The sequence below is a fragment of the Ambystoma mexicanum genome, chromosome 1p (assembly GCF_040938575.1).
Source record: "Ambystoma mexicanum isolate Mex_15411 chromosome 1p, UKY_AmexF1_1, whole genome shotgun sequence".
NCBI lineage: Eukaryota > Metazoa > Chordata > Amphibia > Caudata > Ambystomatidae > Ambystoma > Ambystoma mexicanum.
In genome coordinates, this window is record NC_090921.1 from 1,470,625,392 (window position 1) to 1,470,642,562 (window position 17,171).

Here is a 17,171-nt window from a genome sequence, read left to right on the forward strand (position 1 = left end):
ACCTTCTTTATTTCTTCCCTCTCTAACTCCCCTTTCCACTCCTCTAGCTCCTCCTATGGCCGTTTCCCTCTTCTCAACGGTGTCCCTTTTGTTTAAGGAAGTCCTCCGTTTATGGTCGTGCACCTTGTTAGGAAACAAAACCTCCCCTCCACTTATGTCCAAACTGCTCTTTCAAGACTTCCGCATTAATGGGTGCAATTGAGCTCTAGTACCACGCTTCTTCATCTCCTGCTCGTTCTTTGGGCTATCGCGCGTACTCTCAGTAATATGCGTCCAGAGGTTTTTCTTGCATTTCAAGCTCTTTTAAGTGTATGTCCTGTGAGAAACCTGAGGGTATTCTCACTTCTACACCCCTTAGATCCTCTGCTCAGGTGGCCAGGGAAAGGCCATTGCTTTTGGATCCTGACCCCTGGGTTGGAGAAGTGAGAGAGGATCACCTAGGTGGAGGGTTCTTGAGGATTGGGGTGCCCTCGGTTGAGACATGGTATCCCCCTTTCCCTATTGACGACCAACCTAAACCTCCCCCGATCTTTATGGGCTGTTATAAGCCAGCTCCCGTCATTTCCCCACATGTGACACTTGACAATACTGAGACGAGGAAGAGGAGACAGAGTAATGCACACTATGCCATGTCACCACTTTAGGACTGTGACGAGGAAGATGCTTGCAAAGAGTAGTGAAGTTCAGGCATGTCCTCTTAATCATAGTCAGGCAAACACAGTTGGAAGTCCACACCTGCAACCTATCAAAGGGTTGCAGGTGTATAAAGGGAGACACAATATGCAGCCAGAAGAGAAACCGGGAGGCCTGTGGGAAGGAGACAAGCAAGGGACCGGGTTTCAGAGAAGGCAGCTGTGGTGGGACCAGTGGAGGAGTCAGTATGCCGGCCAGAAGCCCGAAACCCTGACAAGCCAAAAAATAATTGGGCCGTTAGGCTCTTGCAGGAGCCTTTGTGGTGTGAAACCAGCAGCCTGAGCGGCGGGAGAGCAGGATCTATGATATGATATGATAGGTTATTCATAACACGCTTAATACCTAGAGGTTTCCAAGGGCGGACCCGGGGATTGAACCTGTGTTGCTTTGTGTCGTCTTGCTTCCAAGGCTAGCACGTTGCCCCTGAGCTATACTCCCGAGACAAGAACGGGATTCTGTATGCAGCCAGCCGGAGGCAGCAGAGCAACCAGCGAGGGCAAGACAAATCCCGAACTGTGACTGCGGCTCACAGTATCTGGCTTGCTGAACGGTGAGGCTGCTGGAAGGAAGTAGTGGCAGCCACTGAGGAACAGCTGTGAAGACCGGTGAGTGTCGGGAGAGGCACTCAGCACCCGGGGACATTCCTAGTGAGCGGCAAATAGGTAATGCTTTACCGAATTATAGGAAAAACTGAATACCGAAACAAATGGGAACTTCAAATTAAGCATATTGAACATTTGTTAAACACCAAACTGAATATAAGCTTACAAACAAGCACAATTAATAAAAATAAGCAAATTGAATATTTAGTCATTACTGAGCGGAATGAAATCTCGCAATTAAGCTTGGTGAGTATAAAATTTAAGTGACACTTTATGGGCAAAGCAAATAGTGAAAGACAGTCAGAGGGAAAGTGCCCATATGACAACAATATATGAGAAAAAAACACAAGTGTGAAAAAGCGTCATAGAAAGGTGGGACATGAGTAAGACCACCACAAAGTGAAACTTACAAATAAATGCAGTGTGGCAATGCCAAAGATTGGCAAGAGGCGTGTGACATATTCTGGCAGTGCCAGGAGGCTACTAAAAAGAAGCCAAAGAACTGTAAATATCATCCATAAAGCCAAAAGGCGACCTGAGATGGGTGGCCTGTGTGGTCTGACAACTGTGCCTAGACCAGTGAGCCATTAACTTTGAAAACCAAAATACATTGGGGAATAAGACAAGACGGGGCACTGCCATTGAATGGATGAGGCAATCCATGAACTAGGTCAAGCTAACCTTGAGTTGTGTTAAATCCTTTTGTTTGAAAGACTGAAATAAGCATAAATGGCGGAGTATTTGTAGTTACTGCGTAATGCAGTGCGTGGTGTGGCTCATTCGTTATAGTCAGGTGGTGGCCCTTTCTTGCTCGAGACTTGTCTCGGGTCACTGCCATGGGGCTAATGTGTTTGTTGCTGCTCTTTTCTTTGCTTGCCAGGGGCGTGTGGTATTCCCGATTCTAGATTGCTTCTTGGTGCTGGGTGACTGACAGGTTGCCTAATTAGCAGTGAATGGTTTTCTTGTAGGGCATGGGTGACTGTTTTCTTTCTTTCACTTGTGCCACTGTGCTGCTTTTTGGTGTGTGGGGGAAACCCCCCAGCTGGGGGGCATCTCCCTCATTCCTTTGGCACGCTTTATCAGGCTGTATGGAGTGCAGATGCCTGTGCATGTGGGCCTGATATCTGCAGATGGCACTTTGCTCCCTTTCTACAGGATCACTGCTGTCTGTCACTCACCTGAGTATCGGGCTCCTCCTTTGATGCAGAGGATTGTAACCATCAAATGCCTGTCTTAAGGCCTGCCAAGTGCCCAGGATGAGTGATAAAATAGTTCTATATTTCATTTGTTTTCTGACCTTCGACATGCGAAGAAGATGATCACTGCAGCCCCCATGTGATGGAAGACAGACTGACTGGGCTGGAACAAACAGCCTGTCATCCTTTCTGCGGTAGGCAGATCCTGTATAGGCGCACACCGTGCAGGACGGTACCCTATGTAATTGCATCATGTATGATGATGTGTTGCTTTATAAGATTCTACTTGTACTGCTTTTCGGCGGAATGTTCTTAGCAGCAGAGTTCTTTCTTGTTGCTCTCATCTGCATATGATATTAAAAACGTGTTATCCTTAGAAGATCGACTTGGGGCTTTCTTCCCTAGCGGGTTGTATTCTCTCTGGTGTCAGCGTTCAGGGTCTTGCCTTTAATTGGTGACTCCAACTTGATCCCAGCGCAACCCGTACCTGGGGAGGCTTTTAGGCCGCCCACCTTGAGGGACCAGTCCTGGAAAAAACACATGTTCCGAGTGGTTTCGCAGGAGCCATTTGAAGAGAAGTCCTCTCTGCGCTTTGAAGCGGGGCGCGGCTCCGAGGAGAGTGCAGGCTGGTGTTGGAACCCCAGGACGGAGGAGTTCGGGTGAGCACGCACATGTGAGTAGACTCTTGTAACAAATAACAAGTAGCGGACCAATGCATGTGGAAGTGTGAAAGGTGTGAGCACGTGGAGAGCAAGGTCATCGATGTGACGTCGATGAGGTCAGGGTTATTTGTTGTTATAATGTGTACTATGAAGAGAGGGTTTCGGTAAAGCATCTTCTTTTGTGGCAGATTACTGTTTTACGGATGTGTGGCAGACTGCCATCTCCTGGCAAAGTGCGTCAGACTGCGTACTGCCGTCTCATTGATGCGTGGTGTACTGCTGTTTCACTGTTACACGGCAGATTGGCATCTTATTGGTGCATCTGACTGCCACTTTATTATTGCAGCAGGTAGCCGTCTTCTGACCATGCAGCAGACTGTGTCTTGGTGTTGCAGCGGGAGCCATCTTCTAACCATGCAGCGGACTGCCGTCTGTGTTGACAGAGGCACGATGCCGCTTAGCCTGTTTGTCGGTCAGGCGGTTCGTGACTTAGATCCTCCGTCTCAACGCCAGTTGTTATTGCCTTACGTCACATAATTTCTCTCTCTTTCACATTCAACTATTCAAACACAAAGCCATGAATGTTCTCAACTTTCTTTATTGCGTCTCTCTCCAACTACCCTACTCCCCCCTTTCCCTCTTCTGAATAGTGTCCCTTTTGTTTAAGGAAGTCCTCCGTTTAAGGTTGTACCACCTTGTTAGGACACAACACCCTCCACCATGAAGCCATTGCTGACTTACAAACCAGAATTAGAATCTTTTCTTTAATGCTGGTTTATTTATTTATTTATTTTATTGGTTATTTATAATGCACCTATACAGCAAATGGTGTTTCAAGGCGCCACAAGACAAAAAATGGGTGGGAGGACAGGGGTGAAGAATAGAGTTGGGCGAGCCCGGCCGGGCTCGGGTCACCCCAAACCCCAGCCAGGGCTCTGTCCTGACCCCCCTCTCAGGCCAGTGCCTGCCCAAAGCAGGGGCCGGCAATGGGCTGCACCGGGTGCTCGCCCATTCAGATTTCCCAAAAATTTATTTTAAAAAGACACGCTTGCGTCTGCCTATTTTTTCCAACCGCCTGACTGCCAGCATCAGGTCTCATCCTTGCTCGCCAATGTATCCGTGCTGTAAAATAAGTAGCCCTGTTATTTTTTTGGTTTGACAATTCCTGATGAATCTGTGCGGATGGCAGTGAGCTGTTTAATGCATGCAGAGACTGTAGCTACACACATGGTTTGGTGTTTGGACTTTACTTGAAGCAGCAGGATTTGGGTCTCCAGTCTTTTAACATTTGCTTGCAAGGTATTAGCATAATTGACCTGAAAACATTTGACCTAACATATTTGATCACATTTTTTTACCTTTTTTTATGCTCACATTTAATTAAATATATATTTGGGGGTGGGTAAGGGTATAGATTAAGTTGTGGTGAAGTGAGGGGGATCTCCCCGTGCATTTTAGACCAAAAAAAAGGTCAAATACATTTAACCAAATGTGATTAGGTCAAATGATTTAGGTCAAATAGACCCAAACCGCTTGCATTGGCTGCACCTCTTCCTCACTCCAGACCCCACACACATTTTACTTTGGCTGAGCATGCTGGTGGCTTCTGTTTCACCACAAGCTGGTTTCAGGGCACTGAATAAGCGTACACCAGCTTGTGCGAGAAAGACGCCTCTGCTGGTGGCGGGGATGTATCTGACACTTTGGGGACAGGATGTTTCATGGTGGAGAATGTGACCACCGACAGTCGGGAGAGTATGTCTTTTGGGAGTTGGTGCTGCTGTGTGGGCAGATTCGACTCCTGCCATGTGGGGGGCAGGCTTATGCCACAAGGCACGTTTTGAGTGGTGTGGGGCAGACTCAAGTAATATGGAGAGAAGTTTCCTTAGTGTTGAGTATGGCCCCGCTGTCAGCGGGGTCCCACAAGGCACTAGTGTCTGCCACAACTCCTGTGCAGCTTCCATGTACAAAGCTCGCGTGAGGCTACGGTGTCGCCTCCCAACCTCCTGTGGTTCGCTAGAAAGAGTCACCCGTTTTCAGCTGCCCACCAGATGCTGCAGGCCCTTTAATGTCTGCTCATTGCTTTCTTTCTTCAAGCAGCGCATAAAAGTGGGGGTGATTTACAAAAGTGGGGGTGATTTACAAATGATGGCCCATTTAAGAGACCATTGTTTTGCAGTAGAGGTGCATAATGTTTTTGTGTTAAGAAATGATAATAGGCATTTTCATTCTGAAAGCACAAAGCACCAGTTATCTGCCTAAATCTACGCTCTCCTGCAGGTCAATTACAATATATCAAACAAAACAGTTTTAAATTAGCTATGTTATGTGCAGATCTTCATATTTAACGCATCAAAAAGATAATTTTTGGTAAAATGTGATATTTTCATCATATTCTAGATGAACCCTGGATTTGTCAAACACTGAAACACAAACCTTTTCACACATTAAATGTTATTATATATCTTGAAAATACACTTTCAAACCCCCCAAAGGCATTTTATTTTGGATTTTTCTGGTATTTGTAGTCTCCCAGTCAAGATGGCGGAATAATGCCACAACTGTACACTTTTTGCTTAGCATATTCCTGTAATTTCTTACTATGTATGTGTACTTTTCAAGTCATCTTTATAAAGTAGAGTATTGTTGAAAGCCAGACATGGGGTTGAGGAGGGGGGAATGATGAGAGGGCAAGCGAGTCCTGAATATTTGTCCAGCAGGTGGCAAGAGAGGTTGCAATCCGGGAGACTGGTGCAGTTATTTTTCCCTGATTGTGGCCAGGTGCTGCTTTGCATGGCACAAGTAAAGGATACATGTGGGTGAACAGCATACCTTTCTACAGAGAGCGGACACAAACCCCTTAGGTGTTTTTGAAGTCTGCAAGCTTGCTCAAGCATTTTTCTACCAGGATTTCACCCAAGTTGTCATGTTTCCAGTGCAGACACTTACCCACAAGATGCATAAAATGATCATTAGGGTACATGCTTGTACTGGGATTTTGTTTTCTAGGGAATATTTCATTACGCATTGCTGTGTTAAAAAGGTGAACACCTTTTATACTTGACCAGGGTATTTAATGAAAAATGTCCTCTCTCTGGGTTTTTTTCTGTTGTTGATTACTTTTTTTTAAAGGCCAAAACTCTTTTGTCTTCTACACTTTCATCTAAGAGGAAAGGTCAAGTGACCTAAAGTTGTATCTTTCACTTTAAGATATGTTCACTTACTGTACGTATATTCTTAGGTGCCAGCTTTTGATTGCCGCTATGGGGGTAAAGGTTCCCACACTGAGTGAAGCGCTGGAGCCATACTCATCCCCATGTCAAAGCACCATATTTTACAGCACATACTGCTGCAGGACTAGTATAAGGAAGGCACGGTATCAACAGTAAGACAGGTGCAAGGGACCTCAGTTCAAGGTTGTTTATTGAACTTTAACAAGGGTGTGATAAACACCTATCTAAACCGAAATCTACGGATGGGAGCAAGGTACAACCATCAAATAATAATAATGCAGTCCTAGTGGGGTCTTGTCAAAATAAAACGGCCTATACTAAAAAACCTATTGCCAATCCTTACCGCTAAGTACAAATAGTATGGGGTAGTGTTCATGAAAAAGAAGGAAGTGTGTAAAGAATGATATGTCAGTATGTTCAGGCTGTTGGCCTCCCTTCCCCACGTTTTCAGCACAGTGCAAGGCGGTTCACACGAGCAAAGCACACACTCTGGCTTCTTCGGCATGAGGATGCAGTTCCATTACCAGCATCAGGGCCGTCTGTGCCTAAGTCTCTTGACTAAGAGGGCCTGATGTACCAAAACAAAACACAAAGTTCCATTCCTTTTATAAGTACTCAATTCAGGTGATTCGCCCTGGATCCCCCTTAGTCTGGCTCAGATCCCTTTTATAGCACGATCGTTATTGTGGATCTCCTCTTACGGGCTCAGATCCCCCTTCTTACAATGTTCAGAAAATATTATTTCTCAGGTTACTCACGGTTCACCCCAGATACCCCTCAGCCGGCCTCAGATCCTTTCTCTCACACAATTAGTCTCCCTCAGCCGGGCTCAGAATAATTTCAGTTTGCATTAAACTATCGAAGACTTTCGAATGTGCACAGGGTTTAGCTTGACCCGTTGCAGGACCACTTCGATTTCAAAATTCCCTTTTCACAGTTTTCAACCAGTTGAATACCTAACTGAGACCTTTGAATATGCACCCATGTGGCGCCAGACCACTCTGTCTACAGTATCTTTCTTGGCCTCCAAAGTTCAGTCACTCCTCTGCTTTTCAATTATATTCGCGTCGCTTGTAACATACATTTGACACACTGTTCTCTTTCGATTTCGTCATACATTGTTGCTGCTTGCAACCTTGGTTTTAACACAGGTTAGTCTGGTATCAGTCTATCCGACTCACCGGCTGTGCTGTCTTTACTGGCGCTGCTTTGTTGTAGGAGCCAAGGACAATACCATGGCGGCAAACCCTCCTCCCTGCCTTGTTCATCGATGCGGTAGAGCCCCGGGTACCTCTGACACACAATTCAGGTTTCTTCAGCTTTAGTACCAGTTCTTAGGTTTCTTATTTTCCAAGGTTCACGAAAGTAACGGTCTGAAAAGGTCAAGGGCACTTCCCTCCTTGGAACCCTTTCTGGACTTGCTGTCTTTCTGCTTGTATTAAACTGCCATCTTGGAACCACTGTTTCCGTGTATGATTTGCCTTGCTCAGAGTGTGCTTTCGTGCTCTGCCTTTTATCCGTGTGGGGAAGTGTGATGGAAGTCAGGTGTGTGTAATGATCAGTAATTGCTGACCTTTGAATTGGGACATGTCAGGTATACGGCTCTGGTGTTAGTCCGTTTTTGCTCACGGTGAGCTGTCTGTGAGAAAGTGTTTGTGTCAGGAAGGGGGGGTGAGTTTTTAAGTATCCTACCTGTTAGGATGGGGAAAGGGTGTTACAGGGAGGGGGATACCACGTCTCACCTTCCGGTGTCCCACTCCCCAAAATCCAGGTGATCCTTCGGCACTGGTCCACCCCCCGGAACTGGATCCAAAAGCGATGGCTGAGTCCTGGCCACCTGGATGACAGATCCCCGACGACTAGCGGTGAGACACCTTCAGGTTTCTCACAATAGGAAAGAAGACATATGATATGGCATTTATACTGCGCCTATACACAAGCGTTTCATACACAATATGATATACAGGAAGGTCTAAATGTATAGCATCTCAGCAACAGTCTCTCAACCTGCTCAGCTGCCTTTTCAACTTTCTGCTATCGGCTCCCCTGCTATTCTATGCCCGGCAAACAGTTTTGGCCTGCTCACCTCCTCCAATCAAGGCTCGGGGCACATTAATGAGGCTACCTTCTCATTTTGTAGTGGGCAGCACTTGACAAACATAGTTACTAGTTGCTATTAGTTTTTTGGACAGTCAAAATAATCCTTATATGTAGCTTCTGAAATAAAAGCATATTGCTCATTTGAACAATATGCCCAAATAAACACACAATAAAAACAAAAGAAATTGTGAAACTTCTGCAAAGACAGCAGTTAGTTTCAGTTAGCAAGCAAAAAACAATCACCATATTTTTGTCAACATTATATCTATCAATTACATCTGGGAAGAGATGTATTCAAGTGCCTGAATTGCAGACTGCTCGCAAATGCGTCCATTGCCACTTAACCAGGTCTGTACAAGGTATTCAGCAGCCTGCTACTTCAAAAAAAATGCTTCACAGGTAAATGTTAATATTGACAATTCATATACTGGACGTCACATTATATTTGTCTACCACCTTACACATGGAAACATGTTTTAAATGTAACTTCCCATGATACCTTTATGTACTAAACACTCATTCTGTGATATCACTGATGTAACTATTTTTGCAAATTAGTGGCGCCCACACATCTTTTACCGCCTAGGACCCTGCAACTGCTAGGGCTGGCCCTATGGGTATGTCTCAGTCTGGCAATGGTTTATACCATTGGTGAGACTCTGCAAAGACTGGATGAACAAATGCTTTTTTGAAAACTCATAAATAACTATTTCCACATTAAGGACATGAGGGTCTAGTGAAGGAGCGATCGAGAGCAGAGTCACAGCACTGGCCCTGCGCACGGCTCTGTGTGCTGCTCCCATCAACCCATGTGATCTTTGGCCCTGTTCCCCGTAGCCTCCTCCCTTCAATAACCAGCTGTTATTAACATGCTGTCTTTCCCTTTGTTTTCACTCAGGCCGACTTCTTCTGCCATGCCTTTTGTTGTGTGGAGACAGTGGCCATGTGCCAGTCTTGAATATCAGTTTCCGAACACATGAATTGTTCACTGCTGCAGGACTTTTCAGTTTTTTTCTGTTTGTACTAATCCTAGGATGCCCATGCTGTGCTTTTTTAAATACACTTTTCCTGACACAGCTTTTGCAGCAAAATTGATTCACAAGAGTTCACTTTAAAGATAGCTCTTTTCATGTTTAACTGTCTCTTACCATACTATTGGTGAATGGCATTATTGATGGTTTGTCACCATTTTTTTTTACCCCAACACAGCTCCCCCTCCCACACCGGAATTGTTTTGTGCAGCCATTTCCCGGCCAGGCGCAGTCAATGGTGGTCTCCTAGAGATAGGCCTGACCAAGAGGCTCGGCCCTACACATAAAATCGCTGGCTCCCCAATCACTAGTGAAGAATAACAAACAGTCCTACTAGGCCTTGTGACATTCGGATAGTGCAAGTGCAGTAACAAGAAGTACAGGGGAGTGGGGTCCAATGCTAAGTCATAGCTCTCAACTCCCACACTTTTGGCGGGTGTCACCCACATTGTAAAGAGCTGACTCACCCGCCAAGCCTCCTGCTCACCCATTCATTTCAATGGGCTCTCACCCACGGAAAACAAAATTGGGTGTTTTCACCTGCCTTTGCGACACAAATGGTTGAGAGCTATGGCTAAGTGCGAGGACAGGGCTGGACCGGGCTCAGTAGAGGTCTGGCCCCACCAGGCTAGTGCAGCGGGAGGGAGCCCAGTAGGGCAGGTGCAGGAATGGGAGGGGGCAGCGGAGACCGAGGCGATGGGGTACATGGGCAATGAGGGCCTGCTGCCCTGTATGCATTAATCCACCATACTTGCCAACTCTACAGATTTAGGCAGTAGGATACTGCTTTTGAAGCAGCCCTACTGCCTACTTCAGTGACAGATCCTACTGCTTTTTACAGTGGCAAGTAATTTATGTGATTCTAAGGGAGGCTCCAGGACAGAGCATGCAACACATTAGTTTGTCTATATAGTGTACTGGTAGGTGATTACTTTGATTGCACTCAGACCAATCCACTGACCTATCAGCTGCCGTGCAACACTTAGGTGAACCAGCAGTGAAAGCAAGTGGCAGAGTGACCATCACCCAGCATCTGCCGACAATTTGGTGTTAGCATTCCGAATTATACATTTTTAACATTTCAACATCTTTCCATGTTGTGCTGTTTGTATGTTTTGTATTTTCCTGTGACGTCATTGTTATGGGAATTATTATTTTCCAAACTTGAAAAATCCTACATCTTTTTGGACACTGAATGCTGGCAAGTATGATCCACCAGCATGCCGTTCATGCATACCCCACGTTGTATTTTATCAAGTGCAGAATGTTAGCCCTCTGGTTCTTCATTAGGCCTCAGTGGTCATTCGGTTCCCCTTATTGTCCACATATAAGATTCCCTGGCGGAGCCCCCTTTTTCCAGTCGAGCTTTCTCGATCTATGACACCACACCAGAAGATGGGCCCCCGTCCACGCTCCGGGCCGTCTGGTTAGCCTGTAGTTGGTACTCCCCGCCTGCGAGGGCGCTGCGCGTTCACCGCGATGGCGGCAGTGAGAACACACTGCGCTCAACACTTCCTGGGATGAGTCGAGCCTCTCTTCCTTGGACCCGGTTGGCAGTAAAGATGGCGGAGAGCGGCGGAGATAGCGCGGAGCTTGGTCCCGTGGCGGCGGACAGCGCCGGGGAGAAGAGCCACATACGCGTCACGGTGAAGACGCCCAAGGACAAGGAAGAGATTGTCATCAGCGAGGAAGCGTCTGTGCGCGAGGTAGGACAGGGCAGCTGTTTCTGGGGCGTAGGTGAGTGAGGGGTGCCGGAGTAGGTGTCTAGGCGCGAGTCGAGATGGTGGTGCCCAGGAGTTTATGGGAGGACACAGGGGGCGGCTCTGCACGACTTTTAAGTGACGAATGAGTGGGGTCGTGCTGAAGTAGCGGACAACGGACCTATCCACGTTTACAAGAGTCTCCAAGTAACCACACGCAACTGGTTATTTATAATGAGTAAATACTTGCCCGATTATGTTCCAACCCGAAACAATATGTACATTCGTATGTTACCCAAATAAAGTACAAATGTAGCTTTAGTTTCTTCAGTTTGAATGAGCACTACATGCATCATAATGCAAAGTGATAGCATCTTAAACTGAGTACGTTTAGGACAACAAGGTTATGTTCTGTGTCATTGGTTTCTAAAAAAAAAAATAATAATACATATAATTAGCTACACAATGTGAGGGGAGCCTGAAGCCAGATTAGTTTGGAGGGACAGAAACCTCAGTTGAAAACTAGGCATGACGGTGCAGATGGCTTTCATATATACATAGTGTGCTAGAGGACAACATTTGCTGTGCATGTCAGTGCGTCAACCTTTTAACAATGACTTGCTAAAAGCCGGATGGAGCCCCGTCCCAGAGTGGTTCAATTACGCCTCAGCACACCGGCTGCCTGCATTTGTGCCCACAGGCGAGCGAGCAGGGAGTTACGCAGGCCGGCGGCAGCCCTCCAGAGGAATGAACCCTTACCCGGGCCAGCGAGTGTCATGCGGACTCTGCCCGCCCCAGAAGAAGAAAGACTTGTTTTCCCTGTGTTTTTTTTTAATTTAGTCATGGTGTTAGTGGTAGGTGGGGCAAGCAGACAGGTCGCAGTTTGGAGCCCCGGTGTAGATGTAGTTAATGGGAAGTTTCTTTTAACAATGTTTTAGGCTGTGTATTCTTTTTAAATGGAGCTTGGGAAATGTTTACATTCCTTCAAGATACCTGTTAGAGGATTCAAAGCCCGCTATGAAACACTGCCTTTTAACTGTTTCCCTGCCACCCCATTCCCAGTGTTGGGCTTTGGTTCAAGACCGTTAGGCCCCTCAGAAAATAACACATTTTTTTTTTTACCAGTAACATACATGGCTGTATACGGTTCTCTGTAGCGATCATAGTTGCCTTGCTACATGTGATTGTTGTATCGCCACCCACCTTCCCATCGCCCTCGCCTGTGCTCTTTGTATTTGAGGCAGTGTCCATTGGCAAGTGAGATGAGGCAACGATGACATGGGTACTGACTACTGAGTGGGACAAGCCTCAGACCACTTGTTATATAGTGCTTTGGAGCAGGACTTTTCTAACACCTTTGTACCTGTATTTGTTACCATGTCTACGAGGTAGGGGGTCTTTCCCTGAGAGTGTGTTCTATATTGGAGCCTGATTTTGCAAGTGGATGGTGTCGTCGTCTTGTAGATGTTGACGTGCACCAGGGCGTTCATTTTCCGCTGTCATTCATATTTTGCTCTGCAGGAGTCAAGAGCTGTTCAGTGGTATTGTGGAAGCGGCTGGTCAGGATCCCACCACCCCCTCTATGCCCCCTTCCATCCATGAAGCTTTGCTATTGTTATCCTTTGTCAGTCTGTATCTCAAAGATACAAGATCTCGTATTCCTCGTGTGTGGCTCTCTGCTTCTACCTCAAAGTATTTCTACTGCTAGAATGAGCGTGCTGTCTGTTTGGCAGGAAACGGATGTTGTGCAATTGCACCCTTTTGTCCTGGGTGCATAGATGGATGGGGCGAGGGGAGCCGGAGGGTGCTGAGCCAGTGGTTTAGCACAGTGCACGTTCAACTATTAAAACCTAAATTAATCAGGGAATGTAGCTAATAATAACATATGTAGCTAATTTAGTTTTAGTAATTGAATGGTATCAATTCTATGTCCCCCTTTCCTGGTTATGAAAGATTGCAACCCCTGTAGGCTAGTTTGCTAGATTACCTTGTATGAACGGTTTCAGAACAAACGTTTCTTTTGCCAGAAGAGCATATGTCCTTTTAAATGGACATTGGCCCGGTTTTATAATTAAATATGGAATTCGTATGGTTCATGAGGTGGGAGTTTCTACTTTTTTTACCATTTGAAATATCAATAGACCTGGTACTCTTTTCTAACACCTTGAGTCATTACGAGTGTTCAAAGGCAACAACGGGTATTCTTGAAGAAGCAAGCATGGCAGTGTTGGGAATGAAGGCACAGCTCAGCATAGTGATTTGAATGTGACTGTCTGTTGATGCCAATTGATATTGGGTTTCTGTTAAGCAAACATAGGAGGCTTAAGATCACATGTAAGAAAGGACATGTATAAAATCAAAGGGTGTTTTCTACTGATTATATTCCCCACAGGCAAACTCGTGGTTTGAGTATTGGTTCCTGGTGTCGGAACAGATCTGCCCAATGACTGCGTGGCTTAATTGGCCACTTTCAAAGGTACACTCTTGGCATAAACACCAGCCACGTAATTGTTTGTGACTTCACAGCTTTGGTGATATTGCCTTTACGCTTTTAAAAAGGCGGGGGCACAGGGGTAGGGAAGCTATAGAGCAGAGAAGGCCTGAGGAGACCTTTACAGGAATCCTGGCAGCACACCCTGGTCAGTGGTACGGTTGTAGCATTTCCCAACTGCTCAATGCTTTGGTTACAGGGACAATTAAAAATGGGATGTAAACATGGACACATTCAAAATTGATGCTTTCTTCTTCACATTTACTCTTCTTCACATTTACTCTTCTTCACATTTACACTATCAGTTTACTAATGTGTAGTCCTCAAACCCCTCTGATTTTCATTGCCTTGGTAGGAGTAGTCGGCTCTTAGGTTTGGGCTCCCTACTGCTTGGCCCTGTAAATGAAACCGTGTCTTTCCTCTCTAGATATTACTCTGTTGCTGGCCTTTCTGTATGTTTAGCATTATTAAATCTACAATTACAGTATGGTTTGACAACCTAAAACAGCGTCTAATAATTATATTCGTTTTACCCTGGAAGATATATATGGCTTGTGTGAGACAGGTGTGGTGTCAAGAGATGACGCAGACAACGAGCATAACCGTTTGAAAACCTTTCTTTTTTTTACCAATAAACCAAAATGTTATTGGGTTGGCATATTAACGCCTATCTTGCGCTCTCTAAATTGGGATTTCCCCCAACTGATGTGTCTAAGGCCAGTCTAAGTCTGTGTCCAAAACAGTCTGTATGTATCCAAACCTATGCTTGCCCTCACATAACTAAATATTGTGTAGAGATTATCTTGCTCAAGAAGCTAGTTTTCAAAAGTAAAAGGCGAAGCTGAATTCAACTGGAGCTCTTCTCTCTCGAGAGGTCGAAAAAGTCATCCTCTTCCCTTGAATTGCCAGGGCGATCAATGCCCAGCCCAACTAATTAAGGATGCTGCGAGAGATTTATCACCCTTCATATCTAAGCTAATCAGTGCCTCATTCGCCCCAGGCATCATCCCAAGTAACATTAAAGAGCCCTGGGTGCTCCCTCTCATTAAAACAGACATTAGACCCAACCATACTGACTAACTACAGACCTATCACTACAGTGCCATTTCTTCTCAAAATCTTAGAAATGGTGGCTTAAGTATCTGGAGCTCAACCAACACCTAGGAGGCCGCCAATCAGGATTTCGGCCACAACATGGCTTGGAAACAGCATTAATTGCAGGAGCTCCCTCCATCCACTGCAGGAGCAGTAGGCAACAGGATCGATGCCCGCGTGTCCTGCCAGATGTAAGGTAGGCCATATGCCTCTCCCAGCTGCACTTCAGATTTCAGCAGCGTAAATGCGCTTTCATTGCAAAACCGCGGTGATATAATTAATTATATCCGCGCCGCTTGTGGCTTTGCCCAGCTGCCCCACTTTCACCTGGATTTGCCCCAGATCGGCACTGTGAGTGCATCAACTTCCATTGAAAGCCACAAGGGTTTCCACCTTCCAAGATGGCCGACTGCCACCTACCTGGCCCCTCAGCACTGTGATTGGCTTACCTTCCGAATTTACAGCCAACCACAACTCGGCAGGCCCACGATCTAAGGCACACATCGAAGGCGCAGTGCCTGTCTCTCGCCTGTTTACGCCGTCGAGCCTAAGGCCACGACCCCTGCCCCTCCTGTGCCGTCCCTCCATCTAACAGGGTAAGCGTGCTGCTCTCCTCCACAACTTTGCCCACCCCCTGCAGCCAGTGACCTGAACTGTTCCCCCAACATCATGGAACCGGTGTTCATGCACCTCCTAACACTGCCACTCCCGAGGTCCATCTTGCACCATTGTGCTCACAAACTGCCACATAATGCATCAATTCATAACTTGCATTTACTCATCTCTGCCAACCACTACTACTGCGTGACCTTTATTAATACCCATTGGGTTAGGTTCTTGCACTGCATTAGCAGAATTATCCAGCCCACTCTTGCCTCATATTAGCAATTTCGAGTTTAGCCTGCTTTGCTGTAGGATAAATGAAAATCCCCATTTCTGCACTATATTAGCAATTTCGAATCTAGCCTATGCCTGCATTGTACTACCAAATTGCATCTACCTACTTCCATACTCTATTACCAAAACTGGCTATCTATACTTGTCTCTGCCAATTTACAGCTCTAGCCAAACCTGCTCGTGCCCTCACACTGTCCAACTACCTACTGTGCTCACCTTCTTGCACCTAACCTATAGCCACCTAACCCGTCCTTAGCCTAGCAGCCCAGCCAACGCCGCACTCCCAACTATGCTCCCTTGGCTCATTCTCACCATGTTCCCTTTTTGTGTCATGACCAACAATACACTATGCAACAGCTACATACCATATAATAATGGACTAGCTAAACTCGGCTGCCCAAGACACCAACCCATCCCCTGTCCCACACCCTTCCTGCCCACCCTACCACCATTCCCACATACTGTTCACCAACACCATACTGCAAAAGTCAGCGCCACACTAGCTAACACCTTACCCAACACTACCAACCCCACTAAAGATGACTACACTGTTACCAACCCTCCTAATCCACCAGGATACTGCCCCATAACCAACCTCACCTTCCCTGCCCTCAACAACAGACTTGGCCCTAGACTCCACACCACATCCAGCAAGTTGATAGCAACACCTATGACCAAGGCCACCAAGAAGAATGGCGCTAATGCTACCAACACGGCATCTCTAAAAGGAGCACTACTCAATGTCAGATCCCTAGTTGCTCACCCCACCGAAATTGCTGACATCCTCTCAGCAGATCTCGACTGCCTTGCTACTACAGAAACATGACTACATGAAGCAGCAGGACCCTACCTAACTCTTGCTATTCCCGACAATTACTCCATCCTCGGAGCAGACAGACCTAATGCTCTTGGAGGAGGTGTAGCAGTTATATTCAAATCCTCTCTCGACCTCAGATCCATAACCTCCCTCCCACTAAAATCATGCGAGCACCTCACCATTAAAATACAAACCACCCCTAAGAGCACAATTACTCTGCAACTAATATACAGACCCCCCCCCCCCAGGTCCCAAAGGTACCTTCGAGGAAGACATTACCTCCCTCATAGCCGAGAACTCTAAGCCCCATTCCCAAAATATCATTCTAGGAGACTTTAATCTAGTGTATAACGACCCTAATGACACTCCTGCCGCCTCCCTGGCTAACGCCCTATCTGAGAATGACTTTACTCAATTCATTACACTACCTACCCACCAGAAAGGCAGAACTATCGATTTGGGTCGCGGCCCATAACTGCAATATCACCTGAAAAGCCCCACAACCTCTTGTATGGACTGACCATTCCCTCATTCCATTCGACATTAACTTTAACAACCCTAACCCCAAGCAGCGCCTCCACGCACCAGCCTGTCTGCCTAGAAACAAGCGCAACATTACTGCGGAGACCCTCACACCACTGGTTTTCCCCCCTC

The 17,171-nt window shown here is 46.3% G+C and overlaps 1 protein-coding gene across 4 annotated transcripts in view; it reads left to right on the top strand.

Moving 5' to 3' along the window:
- Nucleotides 1-11,037: 11,037 nt before the first annotated feature.
- Nucleotides 11,038-17,171, top strand: part of UBQLN4 (ubiquilin 4) — a 404,884-nt gene continuing 398,750 nt past the window's right edge. For 3 of the 4 annotated variants that reach the window (XM_069607136.1, XM_069607138.1, XM_069607139.1), the window contains exon 1: nt 11,038-11,223. In XM_069607136.1, the coding sequence (XP_069463237.1) occupies nt 11,038-11,223 (186 nt within the window). The remainder of the gene's footprint in view (nt 11,224-17,171) is intronic. The other variant, XM_069607137.1, reaches the window with a different exon arrangement.